Raw genomic sequence first — 20,733 nt, 5'->3', positions numbered from 1 at the left:
TAAAATGAAGCACCTAGGCATGCAGACTGCTTCTACAAACATTTGTGAAAGAATGGGCCGCTCTCAGGAGCTCAGTGAATTCCAGCGTGGTACTGTGATAGGATGCCACCTGTGCAACAAGTCCAGTCGTGAATATTCCACAGTCAACTGTCAGTGGTATTATAACAAAGTGGAAGCGATTGGGAATGACAGCAACTCAGCCACGAAGTGGTAGGCCATGTAAAATGACAGAGCGAGGTCAGCGGATGCTGAAGCGTAAGTGCTCAGAGGTCGCCAACTTTCTGCAGAGTCAATCGCTACAGACCTCCAAAGTTCATGTGGCCCTTCAGATTAGCTCAAGAACAGTGCGTAGAGAGCTTCATGGAATGGGTTTCCATGGCCGAGCAGCTGCATCCAAGCCATACATCACCAAGTGCAATGCAAAGCGTCGGATGTAGTGGTGTAAAGCATGCCGCCACTGGACTCTAGAGCAGTGGAGACGCGTTCTCTGGAGTGACGAATCACGCTTCTCCATCTGGCAATCTGATGGACGAGTCTGGGTTTGGCAGTTGCCAGGAGAACGGTACTTGTCTGACTGTATTGTACCAACTGTGAAGTTTGGTGGAGGGGGGATTATGGTGTAGGGTTGTTTTTCAGGAGCTGGGCTTGGCCCCTTAGTTCCAGTGAAAGGAACTCTGAATGCTTCAGCATACCAAGAGATTTTGGACAATTCCATTCTCCCAACTTTGTGGGAACAGTTTGGGGATGGCCCCTTCCTGTTCCAACATGACTGCGCACCAGTGCACAAAGCAAGGTCCATAAAGACATGGATGAGCGAGTTTGGTGTGGAAGAACTTGACTGGCCTGCACAGAGTCCTGACCTCAACCCGATAGAGCACCTTTGGGATGAATTAGAGCGAAGACTGCGAGCCAGGCCTTCTCATCCAACATCAGTGTCTGACCTCACAAATGCGCTTCTGGAAGAATGGTCACAAATTCCCATAAACACACTCCTAAACCTTGTGGAAAGCCTTCCCAGAAGAGTTGAAGCTGTTATAGCTGCAAAGGGTGGGCCGACATCATATTAAACCCTATGGATTAAGAATGGGATGTCACTTAAGTTCATATGCGTCTAAAGGCAGATGAGCGAATACTTTTGGCAATATAGTGTATCTTGTTTACTTGTGTCTCCAGCTCTTGAAAATCTTTTATAGACTCAATGTCATAAACCTCACAAAAAACTTGCGCACCCTGACTCCTGGAAATTGCATAGAACCAGCCATTCAGATTGGAACAAGTGGATTTTGCTAGCTCTTGCCATTTTTTCATGAAATGAAGCTAGTTTTCTAATTATGCTACTCTTTGGTACAGGTACACTCAGTTAAACTCTCATTTAAAATTTGTTCATGTGCATAAATGCCACCCACTCATGTACTATTATTTATATCCCCATGCTGCTCATATCGCTACGGCCATTATAACCGGAGCTTGGATCACATTAAATCTTCATTAGACTCTGTGTCATTAGCACACATACACTAACATCTAATGAAATCTCCTGGACCATTCAAGGTGAACAAAATGTGTTCCTTCAAGGAAACAAGTTGCTTAGGAATTCCCAGTTGTTATGGCAGCATTAACTAAGGGAATTCTCAGACTGTTATTGTCCTTGTTTGACACCCCTGTGTGGGCAGTTGTGTTATCAATATTTCTTGCTAATTGTTAAACTGTGTCTGGGGTTTGGAGTTGGTTTAGTCCACAGTCTTGAATTTTGTGTTTGGAAGGAAAATATTGGAGGAAAGAAGGTGTGTGGGAGAGTTTGATAGAGGGTTAGAAGGGAAAAGATTGGAGAAGGATTGAGATAGGGATGGAAATCAACATGGCCCTCGTGATAGAATGTTATATCGATATTTGGGTTGCGATTCAATATTTTTAAGATGTTTAGTGGAATTCGATCCAAAACTATGACATATTGCAATCTTTTACTCAATTCTCTTTCATCTTCATTGGACTTCGGTGCTTTGCACAACAAGTGCTGAACTGTTTTACTTCTGAAATGTTCAGTTCTTCTTTCACTTTGTCATGAGGTGTATTTCCTGTCAGGGTGTCGGATTGTAATTTTTTTTTTTTTTTTTTTTTGGTTGAGGTTAAAGCATGTCTTTTGAAACCAGAGTCATGTCTCTAAAGACCTACGCATGAAACATCTTCATTGCAGTCTAACACTGTGACTAAACTGGGCCTCAAACCTGTTGAAAAGGCTCTTGCCTATTGAAAACCATCTTAAACCAGCATAAGACTGTTGCTGCTAGTCTTACAGTAGCTGGTTTAAGATGGTCTAGCTAGTCTCCCAAATGCCCCAAATCCTTCTAAAACCAATCCTAAACCTAAACCTAACCATCAGTAGAGTAAGAATTAAATTTATTGTAACCTCCGTTGTGTCTCAGAGATCAGTAGTGCCTTAGGGAAAGGTGAAAACATTTGAATTGATGCAAAAATGTCTGATGAGGGATATCATTTGTCAGTAATTCGGAAGAATGGGGTTGATTTCAGTGTACATGAACATTTGGAAGCAGCATGTCAATTTCTTCTGTAATCATGTTGGTTAATCTCATTGGTAAGACAGAAACCCAACACAATTAACTTGGGAAAGGATTTTCCTATAAGAGGCCTCATCAACAACTTGCAATCAACTTTTCTTGCATTGAGGCCATTGTGCATTTTTTTTGTTTGTTTTTTTTGTTGTTTTTTTTGTGTGTGTACGGTTAAGAAAATGGAACCTACATCTATACCCTTCTGCACTCAACCAAGCTTTAGTTCACCCCGAAATATTTTGATTTTATTTGAGAGTTCTGTTTTTATCTGTATTGTAATAATGACTCATTTACAAGCAAGACTTTTGTAAAGTCTAAACACCATCTCTTCCAAGCAATTCTAGGACAGTCGTAGTCGGACAGTTGGCGTAGGGGGGTTCTATTTGTGGTTCATTAAATAATGGTTGCCATCTGATCCCTGGCATCCATATGATTGCTCAGAATGGTGAGAGTACGAAGACTAATTCTGGATGTGTGGTTAGACCGAGGCCCGATCGGTTCAAGCCTATAAATGGCCGTGTTGACTCAGCATCCTGAAATCCCCAAATGATAGTACAGAATGTGATGGTGTTATAATTGGTGATGGCTGTGATGCAGTGCAGCTTAGGTGGTTTAAAGGCAGGAGAACAAGTGAAGAGTGATGTGATGCAATGGAAGACACTAGAGCGGGAACAAGAGGAGTGTCCATCCTTAGGGTTTAGATTAGCTTTCTGAAGAAATAGAGCAAGTGCAAGCCCTCATGGATGCACGGACAATGCTGACCTTGGCCAATGCGCTCCTTCCTTCTCTCTCTCTCTCTCTCTCACTCTCTCTCTCTGCCTAATGGTTCAGATGACCTGTCCTCTTCTTTGATGCCTTTATATAAATGTGCCTTAATGCCAAAATGGTAAGGAAACCTCCATTGGGAATCTTGCACTGTTTATTGTCCACTAGTTTTATCCACAGCCGACACACCCATGGACCGCTCACAGTCCATCTACTGACCATCTGATATATATTGCACACAAAATTGCAAGCTCCCTATGGAAAAAATGAATGGAAAAAATACTTTGAAACCAAGATGGATGAAAAAGTGGGCAGGCATTGTTGTTCTGTATTAGCCAATAATGTTTAGCGCAATCATGTTGATATGGTTTTTGGTGTATGTATCAGTTTATTTCCACTTTTAATGTTATTGAAAGGTTGTTTTAGATTTTACCTTTGACAGGGTTTAGTTTTATCTTCAGCAAATCTTTCCTGATGCAAAACTTTCTGATGCTTTAATATCAGCTGTTTATCTTGCTCTTTCAATAAACAGTTTTTGTTGTGCATTACATGGATACATGTCTGTTTGTCCCTGTTACTGTGTTTTCATCAGGCCTTGTGTGGTGAGTGATACTGGATGTGGGTTGAAGGGAACTTGGTAAGATTGGTTTATGTAACAGATTGTGTTTGCAGAGAGAGAGGCAGGAGTGGGTGAGATTGAGTGGGTTAATCAAGGGTGTGTCTTCATCTCGCTCATTATGGCATAACATGAAATGACCTGAGTCACCGGGCATCCCCCTCTCTCTCTCACAACTCCACCCAGTGAAAGACTGCAGTCGGTTCTTGCTATTCAATCCCGCTACGCTGATCTAGTGTGTGATGAACAGTTGCCATGAGTTTCACTGCTCTGCAGCGAGCGAGGATTCTTTCCGACACTTGTTATGGTTTTCGCCACACAGTGAGGCATTTGTTTTCAAAGCAAACCAGTGTGTACTCATGCTTTGTAACGGGGTTTTGTGGTCGAAACTCACCACGCCAGTGTGTTCTGGTTTTGGCTGCTCTGTTGGTGTGTGTGCTTGCCGGTCTTATATAATAATCTGTAATAACATTCCAATATTGGGTATATTCTCAGTGTGCATGTATCCCTCCCACACAGAGAAGAGGAATATGAATTATGAAACGTCTGCTGTCCCTGTGAGAAGCGGTAGAAAGTGATGCAGGTTCTGTTCAGGGCAATACCCTAGAAAACACAGATTCCACATTATAAATTAGGCTATATTATATTAGTACATGTCTCTTGAATACTTGAGTTTGATTGGTCGATGGTGGCATTTTGTGGTAAATTATTTTTGTAGCCTATAGCGTAATGACAGTACATAGTATAACTGTATAATTTACGAATTATTTGTAAACTTAAATCAATATTTTATGTCCATTTATTTATTTAGTGAATAATAAATGATGTTTTTGCATTTTTATGTGCTATTTTTAATCGTTTTTTCTATGTTTCTATTATTTGTATTTATTTATTTTTTGTTCAAGAACGTGTTCGGTGTGAACGATCCCTAACGGTCAGTAGGCCATATAAGATACATGACCTGATAACCTTGGTGTGGTTAATTTGATTCAATTTTTTTATTTTTTTATTTTATATTTACATTCATTTTGAGATGATTTAGGATGCACTAATATGGAAATATACTTGGCCGATTATTATTATTATTTTTATGTTATGGCTGATATTATAAATAAATACTGTTTTGTCTGGTGTTTATTAATAAGCAGATACATTCAAACTAAATTAAAACATCATGTACTAGAAAACATGGTAAGTGGATAAAATATTTGTAACCTGTAATACTGTTACAATAAGAACTGTTCTTAAAAATAAGAACTGATATTATTTGTTTACAATATCAACCAACTCAATTCAGGCCAATGCATATAATAATAAAGAAATTTAAAAAATAAACATTGATTGAGATGGTTGCTGATGTCATGCATCCCAGGTATTGGTAATATATCATTATAATGATATAGTATATTGTCTTATTTCATCTTAGAAATACTTACTAATTGAGGCTTATATTTTGCTAATTACTGCTTATTAATTTTGGATTATCTTGTGTCTAAATGAAACTCTCTCTCTGTTTCAGACAAAATAGAGGAGGCACAGAAGGAACTCAAAGACCCCAAAACTGCACATAAAGGTATGATTCATCATTTAAAATAAAGCTTCTACCACTGTTTTTTTCAAATGCTCAACAGGAAGTGTCTCCCTCCTTCTCCGTCTCTGTACCAGAACATGCAGTACCTGAGCTAATTTCTCTCTCTTGCTCTGAAAGGTACGAGCACATCTGTGGCTTTAATGGTGAATTGCTTTTATTTTGTTTTGGGATTCAGCGTGGTTGGAATGAACGAGGCAGTCTGGGTGTTTTAATGAGTAAAGTCACTCACCTGAACTGCTCAACTAGGAATAGTTTGCCCAAATATAAAAATTCTGTTGTCATTTACTCACCCTCATGGTATTTCAGAAGATATGTTGGTGTCCTTGCAACTCCTGGAGGTTCTGGCACCTCTGCCACCTTTAACCTGTGGCCACTGCAAACAAGGACAGCACTACTGAGCTTCTACTATGTAATTAAACTTGCCACACTGTATACCTCAGCAGCTGACAAGTCTTGAGTTTAACCGCAAAAACACAGGCACATTCATTTAAAAGCCATGTTCCATGTTTAACCAGCATTCATGGAAAAATAGCACAGATGTTGCATAATACACTGGAAAAAAGAAAAGGTTCAGTGTTAGATTATGTAAAGGCAAAAAGTGAATTAGCTGTTGTAGTCTTGGTTTATTTGAGTGCTAAATGGACAAGGTACCATGGTAATGACATGATTTTTGGGACAATGTACTATGATAATACCATGAAATTCTTTGAAGTACCTAGGAGTACAATGTAAATATATGTAATGAGGTAATAATTCAGCACCATGGTGTTTGGGTAGTTGCTGACATGAAATACTTTTGGGTCCTGTGATGTGACATGCTATACTCCATCTGAAACTATTTTGAACACTATTTCTCATTCTTTTATAATTACTATGCATGCAGATTTTATGACCTCAGCTTAATTGACTAAATGGAATACCTGAGCTTATAAAAATGCATTTGTAGCACAGCAGGGTGAACTAGAGAATGCAAAACTGTGATTTAAGAGTGGAAAACATCAGAGAAATGGTGACCAGTCATTACACAAAATATATTTGTCCTAGATTTTTACCTAAAAACTTGTAGTTGATTAAAATACAAGTTCTTGGAGATGGAAATTAATTAACCAAATATATCACTATGGTATTATCACCTTGTACTAAATGTTAATAATCCATTGAAGCCAACCATGTGTTCAGTTTTGACCTGAATTTTCACTGTGTTCATGAAGAGCTACTGTGGCACCAGAATATAACTTATCTAAGAATACATCAACCCCTTCTCTATATAACAGGCAGTGATGTCACCTGTCATGTTCATCTTAATCCCTGAATCCGTTAAAGGCAGTTAATTAGCTCAGAGCTCGGATGTCCTCATATCCTCTTTCTAATTTCTCTAGAATCTTTTAAGGAAGTTTGTCTGTTAATAACAGTATTTAAGTTACAAAATACAAATATAAAGTTAAATTGAAGTCTTTTTCTTTCTGGGGAATTCCTTTGGCATCCAGGAAATGATGACTGTGTTGATCTTTTGCTAACTACTTCTCTCCAGCAACCAGTGCCAAGCAAGGAAGGGAAGCCCTAATAAATGCAGGGTTGCCACAGATGTTTGGGCTTGGTTACATGTTTTGTAACCATTTGGCATGAGACACACAAAGAACCTTCAGTGTAACTTTAAGACCAAAGAGAGTCCAAACACAGCAAATGTGGTCAACTTTGCCCATCTTTGTGAACAAGTTGCAGTTTTGTCCACCCCATTTCCACCGCTATATTGAGCGATTTGATTTCTGCCAGATGTTGACTTCGGTGTTCAGGTATTATTGCCCTCATATATTGAGTATGTGGACCACTTTTAATAAGGGATGGATTTAAAGGCACAGTTAAAATGAAAACGATGTTGTTATTTACTCATTTGCATGTTCCAAAGCTGTATGCTTTTATTTTTCCAAAGAACATAAAAGTGGACATTTTTGTAAAATGTTTTCATACAACAACAACCTCTAAAAAGGACAAAAACACAATGAGAGTTTAATAAAAGTAGTCCATATGACCATACGTGTTATATTCCAAGCCATATGATAATGTTTGTTGATGCAGCATTTTTGAATCTGGATGCGATAATTATCAGTGAATAACAATATAACAACTTATATTGTGGTCTGTTCCTCACACAAAGCTATTGTATGGCTTTGAAAGACTTGTAAATTAGAGCATGATTTGTATGGACTACTTTTTTAGTTCTTTTTGCCCTCTTTAGAGCTTGACAGGCATGGTCATTATGAACTGTCATTGTATTGAATGAGCTCCATAAAGGTTCTTCAGAAAACTCTACTTTTGTGTTCTATGGAAAAAACAACACGATGGAAACATTTTTGGGTGAACTATTCAATTAATTAAATACCACAAGCTCATTCATCCATGTAAACATCAACACGTACCATTTTTCCTGCCAATGAATTGTGAGATTGTAGCAGAACAGAACAAGGTAAGGCTCATCCTAACTAACAGTTGCAGTGGTGAATGAGATGTAGGAAGAAATAGAAAGGGAGGGCTTGAAGAAAGAGAGGGAGAGATGATGACAGAGGGTTGAGAAACAGAGAGTGGTTATAATGATGCGTGGGCCACAGTAGCAGCTCGGGAGATCTTCTAGATTCCAAAACAGTCTCATTTATGTGCTGGCTGTCAAAAGCATTGGTACAGTTTACAGATTAACTGGTTTTGCTAAAAGGAAGATAATTTCATTCCAAAATGGAGCATTTTGTCCACGTTTAAATGCATCAAACAGTGTTGTATAGGTAGGTTTTGCTTGGTCTAATATTAGCATTTATTTTATTTATTTATTTTTTGCTGCTGTTGATCTGTCAGAATGTATTTTTGGGTAGTTTGTAGTTGTTAAATGTGGTGTATGACGATGATGAGGTTGTTGTGGAAGGTGTAATTTATGTTTGATTCTGGTTGATTGGTTTGATGGGTTTTGCTCACAAACTTTGTATGATGAATAGTATTCTGCTTAGAAAGAAGTGAAAACAAAGGCAGAAAAATAGACACGGTTGCTTGTTTGAAATATATGTCAGAAAAATGTATGTTAATTTGTGGATTGAAGGATTACATAAACATAACCTGCATTCAGTTAAGGAATTGATTCTTTTGTAGTCGGGCACAGTAATACAGATTAGTTTAGTTTTAGTTTTGAAGCAATTTTTCTGTGCCTTTTTGACTGATGTGAGGTCTAAATTGTATCTTATTGTGCACTAAACTTTCAAAAGAGTGAAAAATAAAACATTAATAAATAATAGCAATAATATGTCAATTATTAATTAATAAGAAGCCAAATTGTCAGTTGTTGCATTTCATATTTTGGTTATAATAACAATTATAAAAGTAATGTTATTAAGGATAGAGGTTATTTAATTATTATAAAATTTTATTTGAAAGTTGCCATTATTTAACCTTGAATGATTGTTTGATGCTTTATAAATATGTTTTGGTTGATTATATGCCAGTAACCTTATGGTAGGTCATTAAATGTAGTCTCTTTATATAAGCACAATATAATTAATTTTATTATCAGAAAATATCTCAAAAGGTAACAGATGTACTGGAAATACTAAGCTTGAATGTAGTTTGGATTGTTCATTAAAATCTTTCACTTTTTCCTACAGAGCTCAATGAAAGTACAGGCAGACATTCCGAAGGCATCAAAGGACTGAAAAGGAAAAAAATTGTGGCACAAAACCAACTAAAGAAAATACCCAAATCTCCCATCAAGAAGCAATCACAAACCAAGAAACCTATTTCACCGAACATCTCTTCAACCAAGAAAGCCACACCCTCTTCTTCTTTCTCCAGCAGTCCATCACATGGTCTGCCTGAACCTCAAGATGCTGAAGATGTCCCACAGGAGGCATCAGTATCTAGAGAAGTAAAAGTGGAGCACAAGGATTCACCCATCTCAGTGCTGCAGGCTCTTAGCCACAAAACTGCTGCAGAGCAACCTTGTGTTGAAGGACCTGCTCTGAAAGAAAGCTGGTGTGACAAAAGCAGCAAAGACTCATCTCCCTCTCACACAAGTGCTCCTCTTGAGGTACTGCTCAAGGCTATGGAGCCAGATTTCAACACACTGACAGAAAGGAAGAACAGTAGTCCAATAGGACATCTTGGAAAATCAGTTTCCATTCCTGTCACTTATTCCGACTACGCTGTGGCTATGCCTGCTGTTAATTATAATGTCTGTTCAAAACCTGCATTTGTGCCACCATTCAGCACAGCCAAACAACAGTTCTACTGCAGCGTTGCATCAACAGGGCAATGCACAACACAGCAGTATGTTAACATGTCAGGAAATCATCAGCAGGAAAAACTAGGATTCCAGAAAAGCTACAGTGTGGGTCCTTCATTTACCTTGAACCATGCACCTGTTCCTTCAGTTTCTACTGTTTTACCTCAGAGCCAACCCCCTGTTGTACAGACATGCCAGTCTCTGTCAGCCACAGTCCCCAATTCGATCCAAGTCCCTGTCACACCAGGTTTCAGCCCTGTTCAGATGACAACTTTAAACTTTGGCACGAGTCAGGTACCTGATATCTCAGCTAAAGAGCAGAAACTGAAAAAGCAAGGCAAATATGTCTGTGAATACTGCAAAAGAGCTTGTGCCAAGCCAAGTGTGCTTCTAAAACACATACGGTCCCACACAGGAGAGAGACCATACCCATGTGTGACATGTGGCTTTTCATTTAAGACAAAGAGTAATCTATACAAACATAAGAAATCTCACGCACATGCCATCAAATTAGGTCTTGTAAAAGACTCTGGAAGTGGATCCTTCTCTCAAGAGTCTGACAAAGGCCTTGCCACACATTCTGACGCAGAGGACAGTGTGGACAGTTATGAGGAAAGTGCAGCTGACCCAGATTCTTCACAGAGCAGCCTAACAGCTTTATCTGAGAGCAGTTTGCAGAGTGCAGGCATAGTACCAGGCAGCCAAGGAGAGCCTGAGCATTCGGTGGTGTTTGAAACTCTGAAACCATTTGCCACTCAGAGGGGATATGAGCCAAAAGTCACTGCTGCTCTCCCTAAAGTGGTTGTCCACCCTGTGAATGTTTCGCCGTTGAGGGCAGACAGCCCGAGAGTGATAGATTCTGCACCTGAACATGCCACAGCCCAGAGGCAAAGGGATTTCCAGCCAGCAAACTTAAGGTCCAATGTAATGGTTCTATCCTCACTGAAAGAAATAGATTGCACAAGTCCCCTTCAGGACTCAGTAAGTGAGGATGAAGATCAGCATTGTAAATTACCTCTTGGAGGCAGCCATGCCCAGCTGCAGAGACAACAAGCAACTGATTACTCTCAACAACCACAAGGCAAGTGTCTTCTAAGTCCCCGGAGTCTTGGAAGCACTGACTCTGGCTACTTTTCACGTTCTGAGAGTGCTGATCAAGCTATGAGTCCCCCAAGTCCTTTTGTTAAGATAACCCCACCATCAGAAACAGACATTACAAAAACTCCACAAGTTCCTCCTTCCCCAGTCATGGCAACTGTCATGCATGTAGCACCTATTGAGAAGCCTCGAGTTTCCCCAGGACAAATGTGTCCTCCATTGGAAGCCAAAGCTTTGTCTCTTGAGGAGCGTATCTCAAAGCTGATCTCAGATAACGAGGCTGTTGTAGATGACAAGCAACTCGACAGTGTCAAACCCAGACGGACTTCCCTTTCTCGTAGGGGTAGCATTGATTCCCCTAAATCTTACATATTCAAAGACTCTTTTCAGTTTGATCTAAAACCACCAGTTAGAAGATCTAGTTCCAACTCAGACATACCAAAATCTCCTTTCACACCTACAGACAAATCCAAGGCAGTATTTCTCCTTTCTGTTCCACCTCAGTATCCAGCCATGGACTGTTTACCCATTACGAGAAGTAATTCCATGCCTACAACAGCTGGCCAGTCAGCTCTCTTCCCCAATATAACACCTCAGCCCCACCCACTAAGAATTTGTCATTCATTTGATGACAAGATTAGCTCACTGAATGATGATGTGTTTTCTTCAGCTCCTTCTACTCCCAGTCCTGCTGTACATCCTCGTACATTAGTCAGGCAGATAGCAGTTGAGGATTTATCGACAAATGATGGTCACATTCTTATTTCTGTTAATTCCATGGATGAGAGCCATCATGGACCAAGTATTACACATGAGCTACGAAGTAAGTCCTTTGAGCACGCAACTGAAAGAAACCGAAAACCCCAACAAAGCAAGGGGACAATGTACGAATGTGAGACCTGCCGCAACCGCTACAGAAAACTGGAAAACTTTGAAAATCACAAGAAGTTTTATTGTTCTGAACTGCATGGTCCAAAGAACAAGCCTATGCATGCCAGAGAGATTGAGCCAGAAGTGTTTGGGCGTGGCATTCAGCAGCCACTTTTGAACAGAAATGCTGTAATTACAGGCATTGTAGAGCAACCAGTGATGGTGAGAAAAAGAAGGAAAATTAAAAGTGTTGGAGACGATGATGACCAATCTCCAACTGAGACCACTCCTCCATGTTCAAGAAGTTTTGACTCCTGCCAAATATCCACAAGTTCGTTAGGACGACCTTATACACATCATGCCCAGTCAATAAGTAACTCTGCTATTATAGGTCAAATACAAATAATTGGAAGAGTTGCTGAACCACAAGAGTCAAGACTATCTCCAATACGAGAGACTCAGATCAACACACCAAATAAAGAACGAGAAGACCTCCAGAGACAAGGAAGTGGAACTTCAGTCATTCGACATACCAACTCCCTCAGCCGACCAAATTCTTTTGAAACTTCTGAGTCTATAGACAGATCTTCTCCAGTAGATCCTGGGGAAAAGGAAGTAAAATGCTCTGCAAAAGGTCACACAGAGGCTGAAGTGAGTTCATCTTCACAAAGTTACCATAATAGAATGTCAACACCCAAGTGTGCTAGCCAAGAAGTGGAGCATCATGGTAAGCAAACATTTGCCATTGCTAGTGATAGTTGCACACCTGCGCAGCAATCCCGACTTGTGCGTCAGAACAACATTCAAGTCCCTGAAATCTTGGTAACAGAGGAACCCGACAGAGATCATGAAAGTCAAGTTGTAGAATCAACAGAGAAACCTGTGGAAACCTTCAACTGGCCACAGAGGAGTGAGAGCTTGTCAAAACTACCAACTGAGAAACTGCCCCCTAAGAAGAAGCGCATAAGACTTGCTCAAATGGAACACTCCTCTGGTGAATCTAGCTTTGAATCAAGTCTCTCTCGTAGCCTCAGTAGAGAAAGTAGCTTGTCAAGGTGCTCTAGTATTTCAGCTTCTTTTGACAGAGATGATCCACCAAGATCTGATAGTCCATCCAGGGCAGATAGTGTTGGGAAGCCACCAGAGGCTCAAGGACTTCCTGTAGCAAACAACACTCTTGGAGTGCCAGGCATGATGAGACGAGCTACCTCCGAGCAGATCAGCTGCACTCAGCCATCAGTGGAAATTTCTTGTGACTACCGTAGCAAATCCTTTGACTGCAGCACCATGTCACCCAGTAGGCCTCTATCACCAATGCAGACCGCCATGCCAAAAACTACACACTGTCCTCCAACTACCCAGGTGCCTCTTATTGAAAGAAGAAGAGGGCCTTTGGTACGCCAAATGTCCTTGAAGATTGCACCAGACCCTCAACTTGCAGCGAAACAGACTGTCTCTATCCAAAGAGGCCCCTTCATCAATAAATTTTTTGGGTCCCAACCTAGAACAACAAATGTGAATACATCTTCACTTGTTCAGTCCTTTGTCCTGCATTCTGGAGAGGCCTCACTACATAAAAATGAGCAAATGGTTCAAAGCATCAACCTTGGAAGCCAATCCCAACAACCCCAAGTTCATGGCCTTCCACATCCATGGCATCAGAATTCAAGGGTTGTGGCATGCCAGGTGCAACCTCTGGTCCAAATGGTGGCTGGTCAGACAGACATTAAGAGGACCTCTGATGAGAAAAATAAGAAAATCTTTGTACCTAAATACCAGCTGCATTGCCCAGTACTCAAAACAGGCCAACCATATTCTTTAGCAGATGTGCAAGTCACACAGATTACTTTGCCTGTGATTACAATACCAATCACTAATGAAATTAAGGCCTCACAGTCAAATGATTGCATGCAAAACGTATATGTAGCACAACCTGGTTATCAGGCTGTAACCAATAAGCCCCCAGTTGTACTGCCTGTTGGTGCACAAGGTAATACAGCCTCTCAAATTACACCAGTTTCTACACCTGTACCACAGATACTTATCACCCATGAGCACACATTAGCACCTGCTTCTGTGGCTTCTAAGGTCAGCTTCCCCATAGTGCATGTTGTGAACAATGATTCAAAGATTGAACCAGACATCCAAACTCACAGACAACCTGGATCATTTGCCATCCAGAGGAACAACATCAAAACCACTGACCAAAACCAAACCACTGAGCAGAGCATACTATCCCTTGTTTCACTTCATTGCCCTCAAAAACTAGCTTCCATAAATCTATGCCCACAAGAGGCCACTGCCTCAAGCAAGCGGATGCTCTCCCCTGCCAACAGCCTGGACATTGCAATGGAAAAGACACAGAAACGGGCTAAAGATGAGCATGGTGCTGCATGTCTCACTGATGGTAGATCTCTAAATTACTTGAACTCAAAGATGTCAGAAATTACCAGGCAAAGGAAATTAATGCTGGTCAGACAGGTCTGCACGACAGAGCTGGTGGACAGCCCAATTGAGACAGATGCCCCAGAACAATTACCAGAGACCTCACAAGCAGAAAAAGACACCCAAACACAAGTCCCTCAAACAGCAACACCTGAGATCAACGAACAGGAGATGGAGAGCCGAACGCCTATTACAACAGTACAGTCTGTTCAAGGTTTTACCACACGTTCTTCACCTGGACATCAAAGCTACACCATACCAGAGAATTCATCTCTGAAGCCACAAGAGAAACCAGAGGGACATCGTTGGTCTCCATCCAAATCTCCTCTTAGGCCTCCAATGTTTCAGGGACAAGTAAAGTTAGCTTCTTCTGTGTCCGTTGTCAACACAAGAGACAGTCATCGGCTGTCTTTCCCCAGTCTTAAAACAGCTACTTCCTTTACCTGGTGTTTTCTCATGAAGAGGAAATCCCTCCACATTCAGCAGACAGACCAGAGGATCTCTGCTTACTCTGCCTGGGTGGTAAACCCCAACAATCCCAATCCACTGGGCCTTCCCACCAAAGTGGTGATGTCCTTGTTTGACTCCAAACAGACATCCAAGAAAATACACTACACCCAAGCCAAAACAACAACTTTGAAATCTGACATCTTGACCTACTCTGGAAAGTTGAAGGACATCTTGCCAAAAGTAAGTGCTTTTTCACTTGGTTGATGCTGCTTTAACAGTTAGCAACCATTTTACTCATACCAACCGGAAAAGGGAAGTTATAACCTTTTTAAATGCATTGGTTTTAAGGAGTATTTATGTATTTTTAATTGTTTTCAGGTTTTGATCCAGCAAAGATCTGTGCCAACTGAGAATAGTGGCAAACTGAAACCAGAGACTCCAGTTAATGAGTCAGACAGAGAGTCTTCGAAATCGGAACCCCACCGTGTGAAGATCTTTGATGGAGGGTTTGTAATTCTTAACACTAATCTTTTCTAGCCCCCATTTCTCAAATATTTAACAGAACATTGTGTTTTGATGTGCTGTTTGTGGTATATTTTCAGTTATAAATCAAATGAGGAGTATGTGTACGTTCGTGGGCGTGGAAGAGGAAAATACATCTGTGAGGAGTGTGGAATTCGCTGCAAGAAACCTAGCATGCTGCGAAAACACATTCGTACCCACTCTGACATCCGTCCGTTTCACTGTACACACTGCAATTTCTCCTTCAAGACTAAAGGTGGGTTCAGTCCCCAGAACACTGGTTTGAAAATCAGCAGCTGTGATGTTTTGATTTACTTCCTTACTTGGTAGATCTTTAGTTATTAAAATTCTATTCTCTCATTGACTTTTACAACTGAGGAACTGCGTTTTGAGGTTCAAAAAGATTCTAAAATACAAACTTTGTCTTAATCCATAAATAACAACATAAAGAAAAGTTCAATCAAAAATGAAATCTCTTTTATCATTTACTCACCCTCATGTTCCAAACTCATATGACTTCCTATCCTCCATGGAATATAGGAGATTTTAGGCAAGATGTTAACCTCAGTAACCATTCACTTTCATTGAATGGAAAAAAAGATGCAATGAAAGTGAATGAAGACTGAAAGAAACATAACTTATAATTTACTATAATTTATGATTAAAAGTATAGTAAACTAAAGTTTTCTTCATATCTACCATCATAAATACTCAAACAATCACAAAGGTAATGCCTGTTTTACACAGCATGCTGAAGCAGGGCAGAAGCAGAGCGTAATCTTTTTGGCAATCATGCAAATGAATTACTGTATTTACTTTGGAAGCAGAAGCAGCGGTGCAGCGGGAGTTTCGCAGCAGAGTCTGTCTTTGCTGCACTGCTCATGCTTAATTAAAATGACAGTGGACTATTGATGGACATCATGAAGATGAGTTGACATAAAAAAGTAGATATTGCACAGAATAAGCATACAGGTGCATCTCAATAAATTAGAATGTCGTGGAAAAGTTCATTTATTTCAGTAATTCAACTCAAATTGTGAAACTCGTGTATTAAATAAATTCAATGCACACAGACTGAAGTAGTTTAAGTCTTTGGTTCTTTTAATTGTGATGCTTTTGGCTCACATTTAACAAAAACCCACCAATTCACTATCTCAAAAAATTAGAATATGGTGACATGCCAATCAGCTAATCAACTCAAAACACCTGCAAAGGTTTCCTGAGCCTTCAAAATGGTCTCTCAGTTTGGTTCACTAGGCTACACAATCATGGGGAAGACTGCTGATCTGACAGTTGTCCAGAAGACAATCATTGACACCCTTCACAAGGAGGGTAAGCCACAAACATTCATTGCCAAAGAAGCTGGCTGTTCACAGAGTGCTGTATCCAAGCATGTTAACAGAAAGTTGAGTGGAAGGATAATTGTGGAAGAAAAAGATGCACAACCAACCAAGAGAACCGCAGCCTTATGATTGTCAAGCAAAATCGATTCAAGAATTTGGGTGAACTTCACAAGGAATGGACTGAGGCTGGGGTCAAGGCATCAAGAGCCACCACACACAGACGTGTCAAGGAATTTGGCTACAGTTGTCATGTTCCTCTTGTTAAGCCACTCCTGAACCACAGACAACGTCAGAGGCGTCTTACCTGGGCTAAGGAGAAGAACTGGACTGTTGCCCAGTGGTCCAAAATCCTCTTTTCAGATGAGAGCAAGTTTTGTATTTCATTTGGAAACCAAGGTCCTAGAGTCTGGAGGAAGGGTGGAGAAGCTCATAGCCCAAGTTGCTTGAAGTCCACTGTTAAGTTTCCACAGTCTGTGATGATTTGGGGTGCAATGTCATCTGCTGGTGTTGGTCCATTGTGTTTTTTGAAAACCAAAGTCACTGCACCCGTTTACCAAGAAATTTTGGAGCACTTCATGCTTCCTTCTGCTGACCAGCTTTTTAAAGATGCTGATTTCATTTTCCAGCAGGATTTGGCACCTGCCCACACTGCCAAAAGCACCAAAAGTTGGTTAAATGACCATGGTGTTGGTGTGCTTGACTGGCCAGCAAACTCACCAGACCTGAACCCCATAGAGAATCTGTGGGGTATTGTCAAGAGGAAAATGAGAAACGAGAGACCAAAAAATGCAGATGAGCTGAAGGCCACTGTCAAAGAAACCTGGGCTTCCATACCACCTCAGCAGTGCCACAAACTGATCACCTCCATGCCATGCCGAATTGAGGCAGTAATTAAAGCAAAAGGAGCCCCTACCAAGTATTGAGTACATATACAGTAAATGAACATACTTTCCAGAAGGCCAACAATTCACTAAAAATGTTTTTTTTATTGGTCTTATGATGTATTCTAATTTTTTGAGATAGTGAATTGGTGGGTTTTTGTTAAATGTGAGCCAAAATCATCACAATTAAAAGAACCAAAGATTTAAACTACTTCAGTCTGTGTGCATTGAATTTATTTAATACACAAGTTTCACAATTTGAGTTAAATTACTGAAATAAATGAACTTTTCCACGACATTCTAATTTATTGAGATGCACCTGTATATTTGTAGTTTAGTGTGTTTTTGTATTAATTACAGTAGGAAAACAAAATAAAATAATAAAGAAATGACACAAAAACAAAATTAGTTTAATTATATAGCTTAAGCAAGCATACAGTTTTATCATCTAAAACTACAGTATACTACATATTATAGGCTTAAACAACAACAAAAAATAAAACTACCTATTATATACTATTTTATAGAGAGCAAGTTTAAAGGGTTAACCGCAATACCCACAGTGAGTACTAACAGGTAAACAAATGCACGTGACTTCTCGTGTGGTCGGTAAATTCAGAACTTATCACAGACTTGTGTTGACGATGGATGACACAAGACTGATTGTGCAGAAACAAAGTGCTCTTTTACCCTCAACTTACTTTTTATAAGAATTAAAAGAAAAAGATTGGAATGCAACTGACCTCAGTTGATGCAGATACTGAGTTAACATATTCTTGGAAGTGCATGCTTTTTGTGCGAGAAGTCCTCAACACGTAAAAGTTTTGTCTGGTGTTTGAACAAAGATATATCTCTATTCGGTGGTTGTGCATAATTAATTATTTCTGGCAATATTTTAAGCTATATTATTAAGAGTGATTGATTCAAACTGTCCTATGTTGTGCAACACAACATTCAAAGGCTCTTCGTCCTCCCACTTCAACTAAATGATGTATGAAATGAGCAGAGCTTGTTATGTTGGCTATCACTACATGAAATAATTCTACAAGACTGCATTAGATTACACCAGCATCATGTAAATAAGACTTCATGATGATCAAGTTTGTAATACTCACCCTTTATAATCATTTTATAACTTTATTTTCTGTGATAGTGCAGCAGTTTCTACAGCAGAAATGCTGCCGTGGAAAAGCACATGCGTTGTTTGATGGGAAAGTTGTTGTGACGCATTGCTTTGGTTCGGTAAATCAGGTGTAAGACTAAACTTACAAATGTTTTTGTATACTGTATGTACAAAAAGCAAATTTTCAGAATTAAATGTGTCAGGATTTTAAAACAGTTAGGTAATTTAGATCATTATCCAACCATCCATGAGGATTATTTCTGTACAAACAGTTTTTCTTACCTGCTTTTTTTGAAGACTGTGCCTGTTCTCTTGAAAAAATCCAATGTGATTCATCACAGTTGAACTTCCCACGCTGCAATGTAGAACAGCACGCAGTGTCAGACCAGCCCACGTTCCTTTAAGAACTTCTCTATCAGTTGCTCACCCATTACATAGAGCTAGTGCCCGAGAACATGTCAGGCTTATGTAAACCACTCCCATGCACTGCATCCGCCTCCCACCTAGGTAACCTTTTTCTTGCCCCTCATCCACACAGGGAACCTTACCAAGCACATGAAGTCCAAAGCCCACAGCAAAAAGTGTATGGAGATGGGAGTTGCTGTTGGCATCATTGAAGACCATGATACAGAAGAATCAGGTAGAAGTCTCTCATGATGCATGTTTTCAAAAACATTAGTCTTGATGGCAACATCAAATAGGGGAACCCAGTCAAAGAGGGCCCACAATTTACCAAACAATTGAAAAAAGGAAATATACCAATAGACTGTGGTTTTTAACAACAGAATCAGCATGCTCATTAATAGGTTTACTAATAATAGCATTGTCTGTTAAATGTGCATTGTCCCTGGCTGTGTTCTATTGCAACTATGATCAATGGCAAAGCCACGGTCTAATTAGAATTTCTAAATGCAGTGTTTTTTTCTTGTTAACTCTTGCCGCATGTGGGCGGTATACACAGTGTTTACTGCGAGAAAATTGCTGCATCTAATTTTAGCAAGAAAGAGAGAAGCTGTGAGCTTTCGCTGGTCTCAGTTATTGAGAGCATATTTGAGCATATTTGTTTTCCTCTCACAGTTCCACACAAGCTGTCAAGCGCAGACTGCACTTGTGGTGTTAATGTCCTCCCTTATATAATGTGAGGGACATTTCTAATCAGAGTGTTCATCTCTTTTTTTGCTATACAGGAGATGCAAATGCTATAACCCAGGAAGGATCATGCTGTATAAAATACAAACATTGATTTTAAATTGTATCAACTTGGTGTTATTTTATTAAACATTAAGTATAGGATCTGTCATCTTAAATCGATAGTTCACCCACAGATGAAAATGAATTTACACAAAAGTGATTTACATAACCTCCATTCTGTTCCAAACCCCTATGATTTTCTTTCTTCCATGGAACACAAAAATAGATTTTCAGCAAAATGTTGACCTCAGAAACCATTAACTTTCAAATTATAGAAAAACATACAATTAAAGTAAATGGTGACTAAGTTTGTGTCATAGTTCTTTAAAAAGAAAGTTAAGGGGAGCATTTACTAAGTGGTATCACAGTACTAAGGGGCAGATTCACTAAACAGTTGCGCCACTTTTGCGCGTAGTATTTCAGTGCAAAAACCTGCGTCTTATTCACTAACCACCCGCAATCTGTTTTAGCAGGCGCAATCAGCACTGAAATTGCACTGCGTCTCGAGTATTTAAAGGTGCAAACATGCCTCCTTTCTATGCAAATTAGGCTCATTGTAGATTGTGCTTCATTTACAAAAGTTGCCTGGCACGATTTAGATTGCGCTATTACCGCCAAATGAAAGTAGGCGGTAAAATGAATTTTAATTAAAAAAGACTTTTGTGAAAATTTTCAACCAATCATATCAGCAGTAAATAATCAAATAATCATCAAATAATGGAGAAGAGCGTTATAACCTGGCATATAACCAGATGCGCGGTGTCGTCAAGCGCACGTTTTGCATGTTTAAGAGATGATTCGGGTGTCTGGATCAAAGTGGTACGGGACAGTCCCAGCAGGGTTTGTCAAATACAGTGGTCTGCGTCATCCTCCGCTATATTGCGCTCAGAATCGGTTTGCAAGATTTGAATTGCACGTGCAAATTGCGCTCAGCAGCGATTTTGTGGATGTGTTTACATCGTTGCCTGATCTGCATAATTTTTTTAGTGAATCGGGCGCTAATCAGAGCA

At 39.8% G+C, this 20,733-nt stretch overlaps 1 protein-coding gene across 6 annotated transcripts in view; it reads left to right on the top strand.

The window, feature by feature from the left end:
• The window catches only part of LOC127420851 (zinc finger protein 40-like), an 88,637-nt gene that overhangs the window by 61,413 nt on the left and 6,491 nt on the right, over nucleotides 1-20,733 (top strand). For all 6 annotated transcript variants that reach the window (XM_051663414.1, XM_051663416.1, XM_051663413.1 and 3 more), the window contains 5 exons: nucleotides 5,471-5,524; nucleotides 9,184-14,903; nucleotides 15,042-15,169; nucleotides 15,266-15,441; nucleotides 19,071-19,172. In XM_051663414.1, the coding sequence (XP_051519374.1) occupies nucleotides 5,471-5,524; nucleotides 9,184-14,903; nucleotides 15,042-15,169; nucleotides 15,266-15,441; nucleotides 19,071-19,172 (6,180 nt within the window). The remainder of the gene's footprint in view (nucleotides 1-5,470; nucleotides 5,525-9,183; nucleotides 14,904-15,041; nucleotides 15,170-15,265; nucleotides 15,442-19,070; nucleotides 19,173-20,733) is intronic.

This window comes from Myxocyprinus asiaticus, chromosome 30, assembly GCF_019703515.2.
Source record: "Myxocyprinus asiaticus isolate MX2 ecotype Aquarium Trade chromosome 30, UBuf_Myxa_2, whole genome shotgun sequence".
Lineage (NCBI taxonomy): Eukaryota > Metazoa > Chordata > Actinopteri > Cypriniformes > Catostomidae > Myxocyprinus > Myxocyprinus asiaticus.
Note: the sequence above shows the minus strand (reverse complement) of the source record. Positions and strands in the feature narration are given on the sequence as shown.